The 17,819-nt window shown below is 40.8% G+C and overlaps 1 protein-coding gene across 1 annotated transcript; it reads left to right on the top strand.

The window, feature by feature from the left end:
• Positions 1-5,154: 5,154 nt before the first annotated feature.
• On the top strand, positions 5,155-5,481 carry LOC308095584 (UPF0449 protein C19orf25 homolog; the record flags this gene model as incomplete). Its single annotated transcript, XM_080442635.1, has 1 exon — positions 5,155-5,481. One exon carries the CDS (start codon positions 5,155-5,157, stop codon positions 5,479-5,481), a length of 327 nt encoding a protein of 108 aa, XP_080298761.1.
• Positions 5,482-17,819: the final 12,338 nt, after the last annotated feature.

Below are 17,819 nucleotides of genomic sequence, written 5' to 3'. Positions count from 1 at the left end.
CTCATTCTCAAGATGTTTAAACAAAATAGAATTTATTGGACTGTAAATATTGTTGCAATGCAGTGCATTCATGTGGGGAAAAGAGGCTGCATTGTTTGAGTTTACAGCACAGAATAGTGATTTACTGTACATTTAATATGTAGTCCCTCAGGGGTATATCTTCACAGTCTGTTCAACAGAAAAACACATGACCATATAGCACAGAACATCATAACATATAACATAACACCAAGACAATACATGAAGTTCCCAGGCCCAGTATAAGAGTATACACAAAAAACGCCCCATCAGCGAGGCAGTTTGTTTAATGATGCACTGGCTGAAGGGACAAAACTACAAACAAACTTTTTCTCATATCAAAGTTCTGCATCTTCGTCCAGCTGGCATAAGTTCGAAGTGACGATGTAAAGGGATGATCAGTGTCACTTGCCATTGTGAGTGCTAAGCGTGTGATGGCCTTATTATTCATTCATTATTCATTCATCAGAATGTGTTTGTGTGGGATTTGGCTACACTGCCAACTAAACCAGCAACTGATATTGCGCTGTAGTGAAATAAAATAGTTGTAATACAATGCATTTGTATGTGACTGTGTATGACAGGAAATGCAGTCAGCCCTAAGATATTTTTCCAAATATGGCCCCCTTTGAAAAGTTTGGTCATCCCTAAGCTGGGTTAGTGATGTGATGAGACACAGTAAAAAGCAGATAAAAATGGAACTAGAACACACAAATTGAAGCAGATAATTGTGGGGTTCTTTTAGTCATGCATATAGCCAGATGATCGGAGATCTCTGCATAAGAATACATCTGGTGACATCTAAATTCAATGTAGGGGCTAGAGCACCTGAGAAAAACCAATCGTGATACCGAAGGACTTCTCTAAGGTCTCTTTAGTTGTCACCAGACGTATCGGTAGGTGAAAATCTCAGATCGTCTGGTTACGCAAGATTAGGGTTCTCTCTTCCGATTTATAAAATTGGTATCCCAAATTGAAAATGTATATTCTGTTATACTAAAGAGCAGGAGAGACCCCCTTGCTGAACAAACTCTATAGCAATGATTACTATTGGAAAAGAGTTTGTTTTTTTACACCCCCTCCAAGTGTGCCTTGTAGATGCTTACCAAGGGAGGCGCTATCACTTACCTTGACCTATTGTATATTACAGGCTGTCCAGGACTTGTTTTGTCTTAGTCTTTTTTTGTCTTAGTTATAATATTTTTGCATTTTATGCTTTAGATCAGATAGGTCAGTGCAGAGAGACAGGAAACCAAGGGCAGAGAGAGGAGAGAGATATGCAAGATCTGGGCACATGCATCTGCTGAATAGCCAATAATTGGTAAAAAGGAGAACCCAAGCAGGAAGCTAGAGGAATGAGATATGAGGGCAAGGTCACATCTAGCAAGAGCACTGTAGTGTGAGTCTTCACAGCATCTAAAGGCTTAGGGCTTATACCTGTATATACTTTGTCGTATGACCATGTTACTCACTGATAAAAAATGGAATAATTAAAAATATGGCACGATTTCAGTTGAAAAGCACATTTTCTTTGCAGAAATATATTTCTATCGAGAGCACCGAAATCACACAATTTTGGATGAAAACAAACCTTGTGTGAAGAAAATGTCACAAGTTTTGTAGACATACAGTAGTTAATACCAATTTGTTGAAAAAAGAATAGAAAGGAAAGAAAAGAAAGTAGGACCCCAGCTCTCTCGTAAGCTTTTGTGTGTCAGATACTTGAATTCATGTGAAACAGGCTGAAAAGATTGCCTCCTTTATCCCTGAGCTAAATGAAAAGAGCATCACAGTAACTAGGACAAAAAAAGAGATACAGGGTTGATTAGCAGAGGCCTCCAAGGGCAATCGAAATAGGAGAGGGGATGAAAAGAATGAATGGGGAGAATACATGGCAGAGGTGTTATGCTAATATGTCAGCGAGTGAAACATATTGTCCAGATGGACTCTGCCCTGTGGAACATCAGGTTTCATTCACACAGGCCCTTCATTCAGCCTCTGATGACATCCATTCATACAAACAGATGATTTCATATGATGCAGATCAGGGAATGCATTTGTTAAATATTGTCCACAGGACCTCAAAGAACAATCTATTGTTTTACAGATCCAATGGGATCAGCCTGGAAGAGGGGAGACTATGTGATTAAGGACAGCACTGAAAATGAAAGGATACAGCGGTTACTTTTAAAAAAAAATTTACCTTATCTTATTCATTGTTGTGTAACTGTTGAAAGAATGTCAGCTAGGGTCTTCCCCTTTTACTCACCTATGTCCCACAATGATTCAGTTTTAAAAAGACCCGTCTTCGCCAGACCTTTCGGCCTGGCGGAGACAAAAATAAAGATGACTAACACCCCTAGTGGATATTATGGATACTGGTCTTGTTGCTGTTACTGGTATAAACACAGAGGAAGTCAATCAAACCTGAGGTGAGAACATTGTATGGTGAACTGTAAACTATTCAACTGACGAGTGCTGTCATTCTCTTTTTAGAGATAATAGTATACCAATAGAGGTTTACCTGACCACTTACAATATCCATCAACCAAACTGTAAATCAATTAAGTCAACGTTTATTTATTCTTCAGTTTCCCACTGAAAAGCAATACAAAACAAAGTTGTTCCAAGTAAGAATGTGGATATAAAAGAAAAAGGAAAATGAAAGCTAGTCCCTGCTCTGGAAATGGCCAAACTATTGCTCATGACATGTAAGCAACTAAACATAATCAAAAGCATCACAGAATAGCATGACAGAAGGTTTTTCTCTCCACTTAAAAGTCAATGAAATAAAGCTCTAAAATGTTGAAACTCAGTTAAATTAACACTCCATATTTTGCTGTATATGATTGTCTTCTTTTAGCTTTTCCAATGTCTAGTCTTAGTACTAACATAACATTTAACACTTCAGGGATATTTCACTTTTCAAACATGATTGGGGTCATTTTAACGTCTACTCAGGCTTTTGTGAGCACCCCGGACAGTTTAAGTTGCTTGATTCAGTATTTAAATATTTGATCAGACACGCCCCCTTCCTATACAAACCTATTGTAACTTTAAACTCAATTTTAACCATGATAGATTCATCGGAAACACCCATCCTTGGTTCTGGTGACTCATACTGCCCTCCTAAATACGTGAAGGGGCAGTGTTTTTAAGATTACCTTTTTCATTAAATTGTTTTGTTTGTTCTTTTTTTTTTATTATATCGAAAAATTAATGAAAAAAGTAATTGAAAAAACACGGCACCCTCACTTATTAGGAGGGTAGTATGAGTCACCAGAACCAAGGACGGGTGTTTTCGATTAATCTATCATGGTTAAAATGGAGTTAAATTACAATGGGTTTGTATAGGAAATATGTATGGAAATGTATGATAAAAGGAATATCTAAATACTAAATCAAGCAACTTAAAAACAGTCTGGGGTGCTCACAAAAGCCAGAGTAAACGTTAAAATGACCCCAAACATGTTTGAAAGTGAAGTATCCCTATAACACTAACATTATAAAAAAATAAAGAGGACTACCACCACCTAGAGGATGTTCAGGATACTGATCTAATTGCTGTGTATTGTTATTAACAGTGACAATCAAACCAGATGAAAAAAATGCCAATAGAGGTTTAACCAGACAATTTGAATATCCATCAACTAAATGAAAATATATGCTAGTTCCTGCTCTGGAACTGCCCAAACTATTTTGTTTGACATGTAGTCTTTTTTTCCTCTTTTTTACAAAACAGTAAAACCTAGTCTCACATTTACTACCAGATAAGACAGGTACACTAAAATAACTTTAAAATAACTAACTCTAATTATGAAGCCAATGAAATGAAGCTCCTCCAACATTTTGAAAGGACACAGATATTTAAAAACAAATACCACTCAAAAACATTACTTTTGACAAAAACATTGATAAAAACTAAAACATTGACAAAAAACAAAAAAACGATGTCGTGACATCCAGATACTTTTCTTTTTCTTTAAATGAAACTAATATTCTGCAAAGTGCTTACTTGCTACTAATGTTTCTGATTTCATTCCTGGTATTCTCAGAGGCACCAGAAGATTCTGGAATGCAAGCAGTTTCCCGGGAAAGGAATGTGAGTATTTCTGGGGGTGGGGTTGGGTGTATGTGTGTAGGATGGGTGGGGTTGGGGGGAGTTAGGCTAAGAGGAGTGCGTCCAGAAATCTTTGGCCCAGATGTTATTGCGCAGCCAGCATCGAGCTTTTAGCGTGTCCAGTATGAACACTTGCTCCTGACTACCAATGCCTTCTGTGCGGTGCAGAGTTAATTTTAATTTGGGGATGGGAATAACTGCTGCAGAGTAGATGCGGTTCCCTGCTGAGATGTACTCCTTCTCGCATTGGTGGGTCCTGGTAGGGGAGACAGATCATCATGTGAATACATTTCAGAACTACATTTACAATATAGACACTTATACAGAGGCTGCATTTCCTCCACTGAGTAAAAAGTAAAAAGGATTTGAATTGTGAGTTGTTTTCTCAACTTTCTTTAGTCATCCCTACAATATAATAAAACATGCAGACCTATTTGAGTGCTCCAGTAATTTATTTATGTAGTCTATTTTTATCTCTGAGCAACTCATCAAGACCTGCACTCATCTGACTCCAGTGTTTAACACCACAATCAACCTCTCTCTGGCCCAATCCATGGTCCCCACATGCTGTAAGGTCCACCATTGTCCCCATGCCCGAGAACGCCTCCTCAGCCTGCCTAAACTACCGACTGGTAGCACTGTCCTTGGTGGTCATGAAGTGCTGTGAGGTTAGTTTAGGGTGGTTGAAAGTACTTGGATGCAAGTCTGGAGCCATGTATAGCTCCATATTTGGGCAAGTCTGACGTCCCATTGATGACATCAGTGTGTCCATATTTGGACATAAACGGTGAACAGAGTACCACCAGGCTGGAACTCCATATTTGGGACAGCTGACAACTGGTGACAACAGATGTAAAAACGTTGTGTAACGCATTAGCCGCAGTGATGTCACTAGCTTGAACATGCCTTTTATCTTCCTTTGCCCATTTAAAACTTTACAATAGAGCATGATCAGCAAACTGTTAAAGCAAGCTTTCAGCAAACTGAGGTAGAGGCCCAGTTGTGACCCAGTCACAATGAATATGGGATCTAAGAACAAGAAAAGGGTCATTTTGTCCCCTCGCCCCGACCCGCCCACTGTGGCCCAGATACTGCAGGACCTTGAGCGAGCCTCCCCCAACGACCCCGTCTTCAGCCTCCTGGAGGACAGCAATGAAGACTCTGGCAGACACCCGGACAGCAACGTGGAGTCCAAGTACCAGCAGAGCCGCCACTACCTGGAGTTTAACGAGAGACTTCAGGAGGTCAAAGGTCAACTGCTCCGCCAGACGGAGGAGCTGCGAGCAGCTGGAGATCGTCTGGAACACAACGTCACCGAGGTCAAGAGTGGACTGTGCTCTTGACCAACACTCATGTTTCTCTGTAACAGAACGCTGCTTCCGTTCTGATGGGTGGCACTGGGGGTCTAACGGGGTCAAGAGACCACACTGTCATTGAAGAGCCACAGGTTTGATGCCAGAAACAGATGTGTGCGTCGATGGGCCGTTGAGCGAGGCGCTGACCTCCCACGTGCTCCAGGGCTGCTGCTCACCCCTCTGATTAAATGTGCAAATACATTATACATGGTATGATGTTGATATATAAGCTAATGACATGCAAGTTAGCCCAGCATCTCATGCTACCACATATTTAGCAATATGATCATTTTCTTAGGGGTATAACGAGTAGGACGGTTTGAAGCGCAGACAAGTCCTGAACAAAATAAAATAAGAACATACAGGCTGAGGGAGGGGTCTCTGCAGATAACAGACAGTCACTTCTGGTGGATCATAACTTATGAGTCTATACATTGCATTTAAGGTGTAGCTGTCTATAAGAGGGTCTGTGTCCTGAGCTAATCTCTGACCCAGAGTTCTTGTGCTTGGTCCTATGCGTCTACGTCGCGAAGTACCGTACCTCCATAACTTTTGCTTCAAAAAGCTCTACCGGTCCTCAGGGCTTGCTATGTCATCATCTCCATATATGGTCATAAAAGGGAGAGTCAGTACAGAGATATCCATATATGGGTATAAAACAGACACAGATGTAGAGTTATAGATCATTTCTGGAAAACCGCTGATCCCTTCCATATGTATGCCACCCTCTCCCACCTGGACAACATAAACAGGAGCTATGTTAGACTGATGTTTATTTACTTTTTGGGATTCCAGACTGCCCATCTTGACAACCCTAGGTTCTTGGCAGACACCTCCAACACCCTCACCAACAGGTCCAGGGCCCTCCGCTTTACTCCCGGTGACTGTGTGGCCAGGCATAGCTCATAGCAGCAACGCTATCAAGTTTGCACACGACACAGTTGTGGTGGGCCCGATTACAAACAGCGATAAGATGGCCCATATTCAGGAGGTGGGAGGCCTGTCGCTGTGGTGCCAGGACAACAGCCTCTTCCATGTCAGTAAGACCAAGGAGATGGTTGTGGATTTTAACAGCAGAGAGTAAGCGGATTCAAACACCACAGTGTGCACATCAGTTGTGCCACTTGTGACAATGCACACAGACACTGTGATGAGGAAGGCAAGGCAATTTCAGTCTCACAGAACATCCTGAACTCCTTCTACTCAGCTATGACACGCAGCAGTCTGACGATCACCATTTGGTAGCTGCTGACTTGCAAGGACTTCACCTCCCTCTCTGCATGACTCTAATCCCAGGAAGTGCCTGTGCAGAGTTGAATGAATGTTGAAGTAATGGACAGTTTGTGCTGCTCGATGTCACAAATCCTATACAGAGCAACGCAGAAAGACCTTTTCCTTCAGGCTATCAGAGGCCTAAATAATAAACCCAACGGCCAGGTCAACCGTCTTTAACCTCACCTGTAAATACCCATTCACCAACAGATACAGTTAAAGAGAAGTCCAGCGCGCTTCAGCCAATAGAAGGGCTCGTCAGTGCTTAACAGGGACAACTTGCATCAGAGAAAAATAATAATACCTGGGCACTTCAGGAGAAACTACCCAAATTAAATATACTGGAGCACTCGACTGGTCTGCACGTGCTTCATTGTTTTGTTGGGGTGACTGACGCTCTTCCTCAGCGTCAAACAGTATGACTCTGAGGAAGACGAAAGTCAAAATGTCAGTCAACCTTGTCATCTATGTACATCACATACAGTACTTAGAGTAGCATGCAAGTGCAGCCGCAAAGGCACACTATACCACAATATTGATAAGTAGTACAATATAAAAATGTCAAGATGCTGCAAGGTTGCCGTTTTTATAAAGATAGTAACATTTTAAAGAGCAGCTCCCAAAACCTATTAGCCCAAATGTACCTTTTTAGAGTGATTCTGAGCACGGGGGTTGTGTCCTCGAGGTTGAGTATGGCAGTTGCATTGACGGTGATGAACATCTCAAAGACCAAAGCCAGTTCATGCTCTTCCAGAGAACAGGGGACAGTAAGCTGCATGAGGCCAGGGGGCGCGGACACATCAGGGTAATTCCCCACACTCAGGGAAGCTGAACACCACATGTGAGAAATTAGCAATGACAAATAGGAATGCAACTAGCCATCATTTTCTTCAATGAATCGATGCAATAAAATTCGAGTAGATTTTTTTTATTGACTAAAATGATTTGTTTGATTAACCACTTAAGACCTGATTCATACTTTGTTGTCGCACAAAAAATGCAAAATGTTTCTATGATCATACAACATCATGATGCATTGTGACCTTGTAAATATTTTCACCATTTATTGTTTTAGAAAAAATAGGCAAAATGATTTGGGCCCAAAATCGTTTATTTTATTCAAATTGATTATCCCTTTTTTATCGATTATATTGATTAGTTCGATTAACTGCTGCACCCTAATGTTAAATTATTTTGCCATTTTAACCATGTTAGATTCATTGCAAACACACGTCTACATGTATGCTTCTGGTGACTGATATTGTCCCTCTCATGCTTGTGAGTTGTTTTCTCAACTTTCTTTAGTAATCCCTGCAATATAATAAAACATGCAGACCTATTTGAGCATTACTTTTTCCATTTTTTTTTTTTTAAAGAAAAAGATTGAATACAAAACTTACATAAAATGACATGGTTAAAGTAGACGTTAAAATGACCCCAGAAGTGTTTTAAAGTGAAATACCCTTTATAATAATTCATTTATTTCACTATAATTATTATATTTTATAGTGAAAATTAACTGAGTCGTTTTCTTAATTGTTTTAAAGCATCTCCGCTTTATTAGACAGTACAGTGTACAGTGGAGAGTAGAGACAGTGTGTGTGCGTGTGGCGGGGGCATGTGCAGTATTCTAACTATGATGTCAAGATTATAGGTCTTAAAGGACCACTTCACCGATTTTCAACTTATCTTCAAATAATTGGTCCTCATTAATGCTCATTATAATATGGTACCATTTTTGACATTCTGTCTCAGAGGGCTGTGGGCAGTTCAGAAACCCACCTACCAGTGACATCATTGGTAGGCAGGTTTGGACATTTCAAACAAGATTACATTTTGTATTAATGTGAGAACAATGGTGTCTATTATAGCATGATAACTTTCCAGGAAGAGAAAGCCTGCAGTTTCTATTAGCTTGGATTCCCTATCGATGTCGTCACTGGTAGGCAGGTTTCAGAACTATCCACAGCCCTCCTCTGAGACACAGAGTAGAAAAAATAAAGGGTACCATAATAATGAGCAGTAGTGAGGACCAATTATATGTAGACAAGTTGAAAATTGGTGAAGTGATCCTCTAAGGACATCAATAAATGTTATCGTCTCAAAGCTTCAGCTATACATCTTATATGACCACGGCTTCAGCTATACATCTTATATGACCACGGTAGTTATTATACTACAATGGGAGCAGTACTTACGTTTGAAGATTTTCCGGGCCTGATCCCAGCGGTTTTTCTTGCCCAGTTTGATTAGCAGCATCTGCAGCAGAGCGGTGTCAATCTTTAAGTTCTTGGAGAACATGAATAGTGCAGTCTCGTAAGCCACTATCAAGGCCTGCTTATTCACACACACTTGCAGGTGGGAGTTCAACAAAGGACCGTACTGGGATGCATCTATATGATCTGTAGATAAACACAAATCACATGTCTTTTCACCATGACATATTATATGAGAGACAGAACGTGTTGATTATTTGTGTCCTCTCACCAATAGGTTCTTTAAGTCCAGGTAGGTTGGAGAAGACGTCCAGAGCTTCTCTGTAAGAGAGTTTCTTAGCCAGGGGTATCAACACATGACTCCTTTTCTCCAGGTCACAAGGCTCACAAGGCCACGAGCTTGAGCTCAGAAACCACTCATTATCTAAAAAAATTAAAAGGGAAAAACATGAACCCTAGACTCCCTGTTCTGGGCACGTCATAACAGGAAAACATTCATCGAAAATAGGTGAACATTCGCCAAAAATAGCCGATCTACAAGCTCCCAATGGATCGACAAGCTCACAATGCATCGTGACACATTGAGCTTGTAGGTTGCCTACTTTTGGCAAAAAGATTTTGAGTAAAGGGAAAAAGGGAGTGGAACATGTATGGGCCCCTGGTGTACTCCGGTCAACAAAGTATAGAGGGTTTCAGTAGTTAAATTGATGAATAACAAGAATATGTAATGCAATATTGCTAAATATCACAATATTTCTACTATATATTGCAAATGGTACCTCATTATGTAACGGCTTATGTGCACAAGGCCTATTCTACCCTTTGATTGCTAAAGATTTGTTCACAAATAGTAATAGTTTCAATTTCAGTAGAAATGAAAGATGCAACTTTGTTCCACTGCCTGTGATTCTGCAAAATACTTTTGTTTATAATCCTGTCTAAACAATTTGCATCGTCAATAAATAAATTGCTGGTTCCAGTGACATGGATTTTTAATTAGTCAATATTGCAATTTAAATAAATTAGCAAAACGGCCATTGTTGCACCACAAGGTGCAACACTGCTGAGCCACAAGGTGAAAAAGAACAATCAAATCATGTCTACAGCTAGACAACATTTGCTTTAATTCCTGGTAGGACTGCAACTATCAATTATTTCCTTAGTGATTAATCGAATAGTCAAGAAGTGGGTTTTTATTAATATAATATATATGTCACAGGGTGAATGGAGAACCAGGTAGATTGAAGACAGAGCGCTCGTTTTTAGGCACGGGGCTTCGGGGCGAGGCGGGGCTTTTCGAGATAGGGTTTATTAGCGAGGCTCGCGAGGAGGAGGAGGAGAAGGAGGACGCGGCACTGCGAGGCGGGGGTTTATTACGTGAGGCGAGGAGGAGCTCCTCCTCGCGAAATAAACCGTCCTCCTGCTGAGAAGGAGGACGGTTTATTTCGCGAGGAGGAGCTCCTCCTCGCGAAATAAACCGTCCTCCTCCTCCGAGGAGGAGAAGGAGAACGCGGAGAGGCGGGGCTTTGATGTGCCGAGACCTGTCTTTTGTTGTTCCCCCCCACATAGCAACCAGGAAGCTACGCTAGGGGAACGCTGAACACGCGTGCACACGCTTGTCCACGACGGAGGCGCGCCGACAAGTGGAGCTTGAGGCCGAGGAAGCGCGCCCTCGCGCCTCCAGGCGCGAGTGCCCGCGCTGACCGGCCGATGCTCCACTTGTCGACTCAGCGCCGTTTGAGTTGTAAACCGATAGGGACAGAATAGTTCTTTTCATGGATCACTGTGTGTGTGTGTGTGTCAGGGAGAAAGTAAAACAAAAGCCAGAACACAATAAAAGTATCTTAACAGTCCTGCTTTCAATAAACCAAAAAAAGCATGAGCGCGTGTGTGTGCGCTTGTGTGTGTGGTCGCAGCCATATATGTTTGTGCACAAGCCTGGCTTGTGGCTCCCTCTAGTGTTGCTTCTACAGAATTGCTGGGTGGGTGGTAAAAACGAACGCGCCTTCTTCAATCTACCTGGTTACTAACACACACACACACACACACACACACACACACACACACACACACACATATATGTATAGAAAATCCCAGGGATAGATTATGAATAGATCATTTTATCAAATTATATAAAGGCATGCAAACAGCCCCAAGGTGAAAAAGGTGAAAAAGGTGACATGTTTTCGGGTCAGGTGTCACACAATTGCCCTATTTGGGTTCAAAAAGGTGACTGTAGCTGAAAAGTGACACTTTTGCATGTCTGTATATAACATTTTTATAAATATATAAACATATCATAAAATAACACCCCTAGTTCCAGGTGTGCAGCAGCAGTGATATTCAGAAGCGTTATGGTTACCTCGCAGTATGTTGAGTGCTCCCTCGACACTGTCGCTCATAAAGAACAGCTCAGTAGCAATGGTGACAAGGTAGCAGCGCGACGCTCCATCCTCATTCCCAAAAAGACCCTTCAGCATTGAGTACTTGATCTGTAACCTAGACAGCACCTCTACCACTCTCTTACCCTAAGAGCAAAAAAACACAAAATCATGCCTTAACATTTAGGCATCGTTTAGCATTTCCAAATCATATCAGCTCAGTGGCCTTGTGGTTAGTGTGTCCGCCCTGAGATTGGGAGGTCAGGTTTCAATCTCCGGCCTAGTTATACCAAAGCCTATAAGAAGGCTATAAGGTACCCTATGCCTCCCTGCTTGGCACTCAGCATCAAGGGTTGCGTTGGGGGCATGGCCCTGTGGCATACTAGCAGAATCAGAATCAACTTTATTGTCACATCACAGGTTTACAGATGTAAAGACGTGGGTGAATTTAAGGGGTGTACATCAAGTAGCCTCACGCTAAGGAAACAAGAGATAGGCTTCTTACCTATGGGCCACATTGCTTGGGGACTGTTGGTTCCCAACGCTACTTACTTCCAAAATCATATTGTCGATGTCGGGCAGAAACCTTGTATCTCCATTTCATCTTTTTTTATCATTTTCATAAATGATTGTCCTATTTTATACTTCAGCAATATTTCGGATAGTTGTACTTAGGCCTACGATAACATGCCTAAAATATGGACACTAGGTTCAAAGTGGTTACATCTGTCTGTAGATTTTATACATATTTAACCAATGTAAATAATTTACAAGAACTTGTGACTAAACAAAAACGACTTTAAATCTTTTTTCTATTTCATGAAAAGTAATGGTTTTAGGCATACAAGGTTTCCACCTGACAATGAGGATGGGATATACTGTAATTACAACACAAAAGTTTCATCTAAAAAGCACACAGACCACTTGTTTACCTGAGCCCACTGGTGAGTTTTGTGGTATCTTAACATGAGAGAGACTCCAATTCTGCCTACGAAAATCTTGATCATGCCATCATCACTCTCATCCTGACAAGCTGAAACAAAATGACACTAACATGCTTTAATTCATCAAGTTATTATAACTTTGTGAAACACAGCTAAGCTAAAATTATGCTGCATTTCATTCTACCTGCTGCTGTAAATCACTCCTACTGTACATGCAATTTGTTTGTAATATTGTATATAATATTGTTTGTACTTTATTTCTGAACACCGTTTTGAAATGTAGCTCTCACTTATAGCTGAGCTACATTCTGTGTATGAAAGGTGCTTTATAAAAAAATAAAATTATTACTACCTGTCTCTGCAAAGGTAACAAAGGGCAGAGCTAGTTTGTCTTTGGTCTCAGATAAGAGCGCTATGGAGATTTGGCCACTGATGCGCTCCAGCTCACTGGTAACTTGGCTGGACTGGCAGAGTGACTTAAAAACCACCCCTAACTGCTTCCAATCTTCCTGCTTGGTACACAGCTGTTGAGGACAAACATTAATTAAATCTCAACTGATTACAACAAGAGAGAAACATCAAACATGGGCCCTTTCATCTTCATGGAGCACTGCCACAAAATGATCAAGGGCCTGATAACTACAAGAGCAGCTAGCTTACTGAATAGGGGAACTAACCTCTACTTCCATGATGGTATGGGTCAAATTCTGGGCCACTGGAGTGGACATGCTAGTGGATGAGAACAAAGACTTCAAACAAAAGATTGGTGGCTTGTACAACATGTGAAAAGTATCATAGCTCCCCTCTGTGAAAGGTTGATCCATTGTAACCAATGTTTGTATCTCTGTAAACAACTGTACAGTATATGACCTATGTAGTGGAATAACAAGACCAATGTTAAATGACAGTAAATCATTCATAGATAGGTTTAAGAAAAGGTTTAACTTACATTCGGACGAGCTCGATATAATCCAAATTCTGCACTTGGCCAGCATTTACTACCTGTAACGCATGCACATAAACACACTCACACTGAAAACCTCCAACCAATAGACAGCAGCTCTAAGTGGATGTGATGTGCAAGTGGGGTACCTTTGATGTGAGCTGTGTAAGTTGAGGTACAAAGTCATTGAGGCCTTTCTCTATCACAAAGTTCAAGAGGGCCTGCAGGAACTCGCAGTCAGGCTAGCAAGTGCACAGAGAAAAGAAAAAAGCAAAGGGGTCGGGGACAGAAAAATGCGAGCAGCGTTAGCCGAGAATGGCAAAGTTTATTTTGTGAGCAATCAATTGATCATAAAGTGATTTGTATTCTTACATTCATAATCTGCTACTTTATAATCTGATATTTCACTTCCAAAATGACTGCTTTCTGTACATTAAAAGGCTAAATCAAATTACAGTAAACATACAGGCTAAGCTACAACATCTCATGACCTATTATATAGTAGTTTAAGGTTAAGGCTAGTTCAGTTTCTTTATTTAGATGACAGTGCACGGACAGTAAGGTGTGGATAGAGAAGGAGAAAGACATGCAGCAGAGATCTGTCGAGTGTCGACTACATCCATGATGTAGTATATGCACTATCCGGGCAGCTACCAACACAGGCTATTTTTTCAGGAACTTTGAACTATATATTGTAATTACAGTGTAAACTATGAAAGGTCCTATCCAAAGAAAACATGCAGTATGACTATTACCAATACTATATTAAGCAGCCACACGTGCTACAATTATTAGCACATTAAACACATGATTTTGGAAGGCCAGTGTGTCACGGTAGCTGTGAGAAGTACAGGAGAGAATTCCAATCATCCCCCGATGATGGGAATTGTGTCTGAAGCTAGACTCTGTCCAGTCAATACGGACGAGGAGCTGTGTGAAAACCATTACACCTCACCATTACATTGCGTGTCAAGCTGATGATGATGACAGAGATGATATCAGACACCGAGCCAGCTTTGAGCAGCGCCCGCAGGAGGGACATGAGCACAGGCATGGAGAAGTACATTCCCATGGGGTTGCTGTTGTAGTAGCTGGTGAACACAGCTCCTGCAGAACATGGAGAGATTGATAGGGAAGCAGCAGATAGACTGATGGTTTATGAGTGAATCAGAGATATAGAGCAAAGGACAGATACAGCAGATGAATACATATACAAGAACTGGCAACATGAAATCAGTGACAATTCATCCTGGATAAGAAAATAATTTTAAAGAATGTGTGCTGGAAATGTCCCACTCTGGGTTAAAAGGCAGGGATTAAGGCAGGGATTTAATGGACTCACCTGCTTTCTGAAGACACTTGGCATTCTGAGAATTAATGAATATCTTCATGGCTTCAAAACAAAACTAGGAGAGAAAGCACACCTTTGTTTAGAATCAGAAAGTGGTATTGTGAACACAAAGGCGTTGCAGAGGGCACTGCTCTGTGACAAAGCCAACAAGACACCAGAAAGTTCCCTGAAAAGCCCCCATCATCTAGTCATCATCTAAGCTTAAACTTCAACTCCATGAACTTTCAATTTCTTTGTCAATTTAAATTTATAATTTCATTGTGAAGCCACTATTTTAACTACAGTCTTTCATCAAGCTAAAAGTACACAATCAAATGCTGCTACAAGGCCTTCAACCATGTTTGCCAGATGAGGAAGCCATTACATTACACTAAAATCGTCAGACAGTGCCCCCTTGTGGCTGATCCAAGGCCTTAGCAGTGAACAACTCATCCCTTTATATTCTTATATTTGCAATTAAAAGAATCTATAAAAACCTACCAAATATTATGTTTATATCTTTTGTTGTTGTTGTTGTTGCTATATCTGTACTTAAACACTGATATCAATGCAGACATTTATGAGGAAATGCGGGTGGAGGGCATATTAAGACATTATTCGCCCCACAAATATCAGATAGGCTTCTATCCATCACTTTCCCCCTCCATGTGAAAGCAGTAACGGTTACAACTGTTATATGGTTACTATAAAAACTAAAAATATACAAATCGACAGGAAATCTTCAGCTTCACCTTGCTTTTGCAGGTGGTTAATTAAATTATTCAATTGTTTAATAAAATGTGGGGACCCCTAAATCATCTTAAAAACTTGACAGCAATATGATTACAATCCATTGCCAATCTGAGTTCTTGTTTTGTTTTATGTTTTTTATGTATGTATGAATGTTGCAAACTGTACATACGAATAAAGAGAGGATGAGGATGTACAGAACAGCTCCTGAGCTAGAGTATTCAATTTCATTATGTGGCTGGATGCTGTCTAATGTGTAAATTAGTCCTTCAATAACTGTATAAGCTGCCAGGCTGCTCCTAGAACATTTGACTAATTTCTAAGCCAGCTTACCCTCTCATCCTTGAGACCGGGCACATGGCGGTACCGACAGTTCTTGTAAGGGCAACGGTTTTCAATTTCGCTGAAGTAGATCCTGCAGTACTGAAGGGGAGACAAAAGCGTTGAAATAAAATGTTTATGTTTTTTAGTTAAAGCTCTATATTCTTCTAATAATCATTCTAGTAATCATTCATTGCTTGCGTTTGTTCAGTAACAGGGGTCTTCCCTTTAGTAAACATTTTCATCCACCCATTTATCAGTTTAAATTTTATACTGTTCCAGTTCCAATTCTGTCTGCTCATTTCTTCAGTTTCATCACTCTCAATTTGTTTATGTATCCTAGGAGTTCTCTCTCCTGGTTGGATCCAATTGGTATTGCAACCTAAAAAAATATTTTCCGTTTACTAAAAAGCTGGAGTGAGAGGAGACCTGTTACTGAACAAATACTCTATATAGCAATGATTATGGGAATATCTACATAGATCTATTTAACACTTAAAATATCACAAGGTTGTGTGTGTTGGATCTCAAGCAGTTTTCAAGTCTCTGCAAGTTTTTTTTTAGTTTTTTTATACTGTATTGAAATTAACGTAATCTAAAGTCTTCCTCAAGAATCAAACAAATGCATGATTTGGAAAATGGGCAGCAGTAATGTCAAGAAAACAAACTGCTGTATGCCAGAGGTTCTCAAACTATGGGTCGGGACCCCAAGTGGGGGTTGACTTAAACTTTGAAATTGTACCATATGTCAAGTGAAAATGTCCCCTATAAATTATAGTCCTGGTTTTAAAAAGTCTAAGAACCCTTGCTCTATATGGTCCTTTTAACACTTACATTGTATTTCTGGAACCTAAGATCTGCAAAGCTCTGGCAGGCTCTGGCAGGCTCCGTTTCCCTCAGCGATACACTTGCAAGTGGGTACCTTTCATTATCATCCTCCTCCAGATAATTGTTGTTGTCATCTCGTATGTCCTGTACAGAAATACAATAGAACATATGGCCCTGGTTAAGAGTAAGTGATGTTGTTTCAACCGGACGGAATGTGCTGTATGTTCCTCTAGTCCTTTATTTTCACAATGAATTCATGTCTATACTATTAAAATGCTACCATGGCTTGGTTCCGCTCTTCTGTGGGACACCAGGTGCTGACCTGTGTTAGGGAACGTGTGCTGCTGCACAGGGTTTTCCAGCACCTTTTATTGTCATCCTCCTCTGTAAAATAAATCATATCACAGTATGACAGGATTAAGACAAAATATATACAGTACCCGATTGCTTGACAGTATGTATTTGGATTGTTACATTGGTTATACCTGGGATCTTTCCTCTCAATCGTGGGTCAAACCTGACGGAAGACATTTCAGCTTTAACCAAACTGGAACTGAAATACAAAACAAAAGGGGACATGTTTAGTCAGAATCTTTTCAAATAAACACATAGTATGAATGGTCTAAACAGGAGCAACTATCTCTCATTCATTTGTATGAATGAGAGAATAAAAAAAAAAAAGATGCAGTCAAATATGAAAGCAACCTACCTTTGCTTAGCTGTCCCTGATGACCACGTTCCCAGCACTCTTGTGGGGCCCAGCTTCAGTAAACTCTCCTTAGGTAGGTTTCCAAACAGGTCTGGGTCATCCTGCATCACATCTACAAGCAGGATATCCATTTCATAAGCTGTGAACTCATCCAAACGGTTGGTGTTCGATCCTTCAGCTGTCTCTACCTCTGGCTCGTCCTCACCAAGTGATACCATTTTGGACGGGCTTGTCAGCATGTCATCAGAAGATTGTGTCGGCCCCCCATCACTGCAACTTAGTTTCTCATTCTTCTGGCGGCTGTTGTCAACAGTACTGTTGCCCTCCTCACCATCAGCTGCAGAACAGGCCAGGGGGTGCACGGACACCTGCTCTGTGGTATAGTTAAGCAATGTGCACTCCTTTCCACTAGCCAGTGTTAAGTCATCACTATTGGGCAGGGGACTGAGACATTTAGAATTTTTTGGAAGGACACTTTCTTTACGAACATCTTCCCTCTTCTCTTGTTGGTCTGGAGATGAGATGAGGGAAGATTTACACGAATCAGAGAGGTCAGAGTTGGAAGGGGCAGTAGATTTAGGCGACTGTTCTGACGCTGTGTCCGTTTCCTCATCAGAGGGTGAGATATGGGA

This window comes from Gymnoscopelus braueri (genome assembly GCF_963280865.1).
Source record: "Gymnoscopelus braueri genome assembly, chromosome: 11".
Taxonomy (NCBI): Eukaryota; Metazoa; Chordata; class Actinopteri; order Myctophiformes; family Myctophidae; genus Gymnoscopelus; species Gymnoscopelus braueri.
This window is presented reverse-complemented; position numbering and strand designations above follow the sequence as displayed.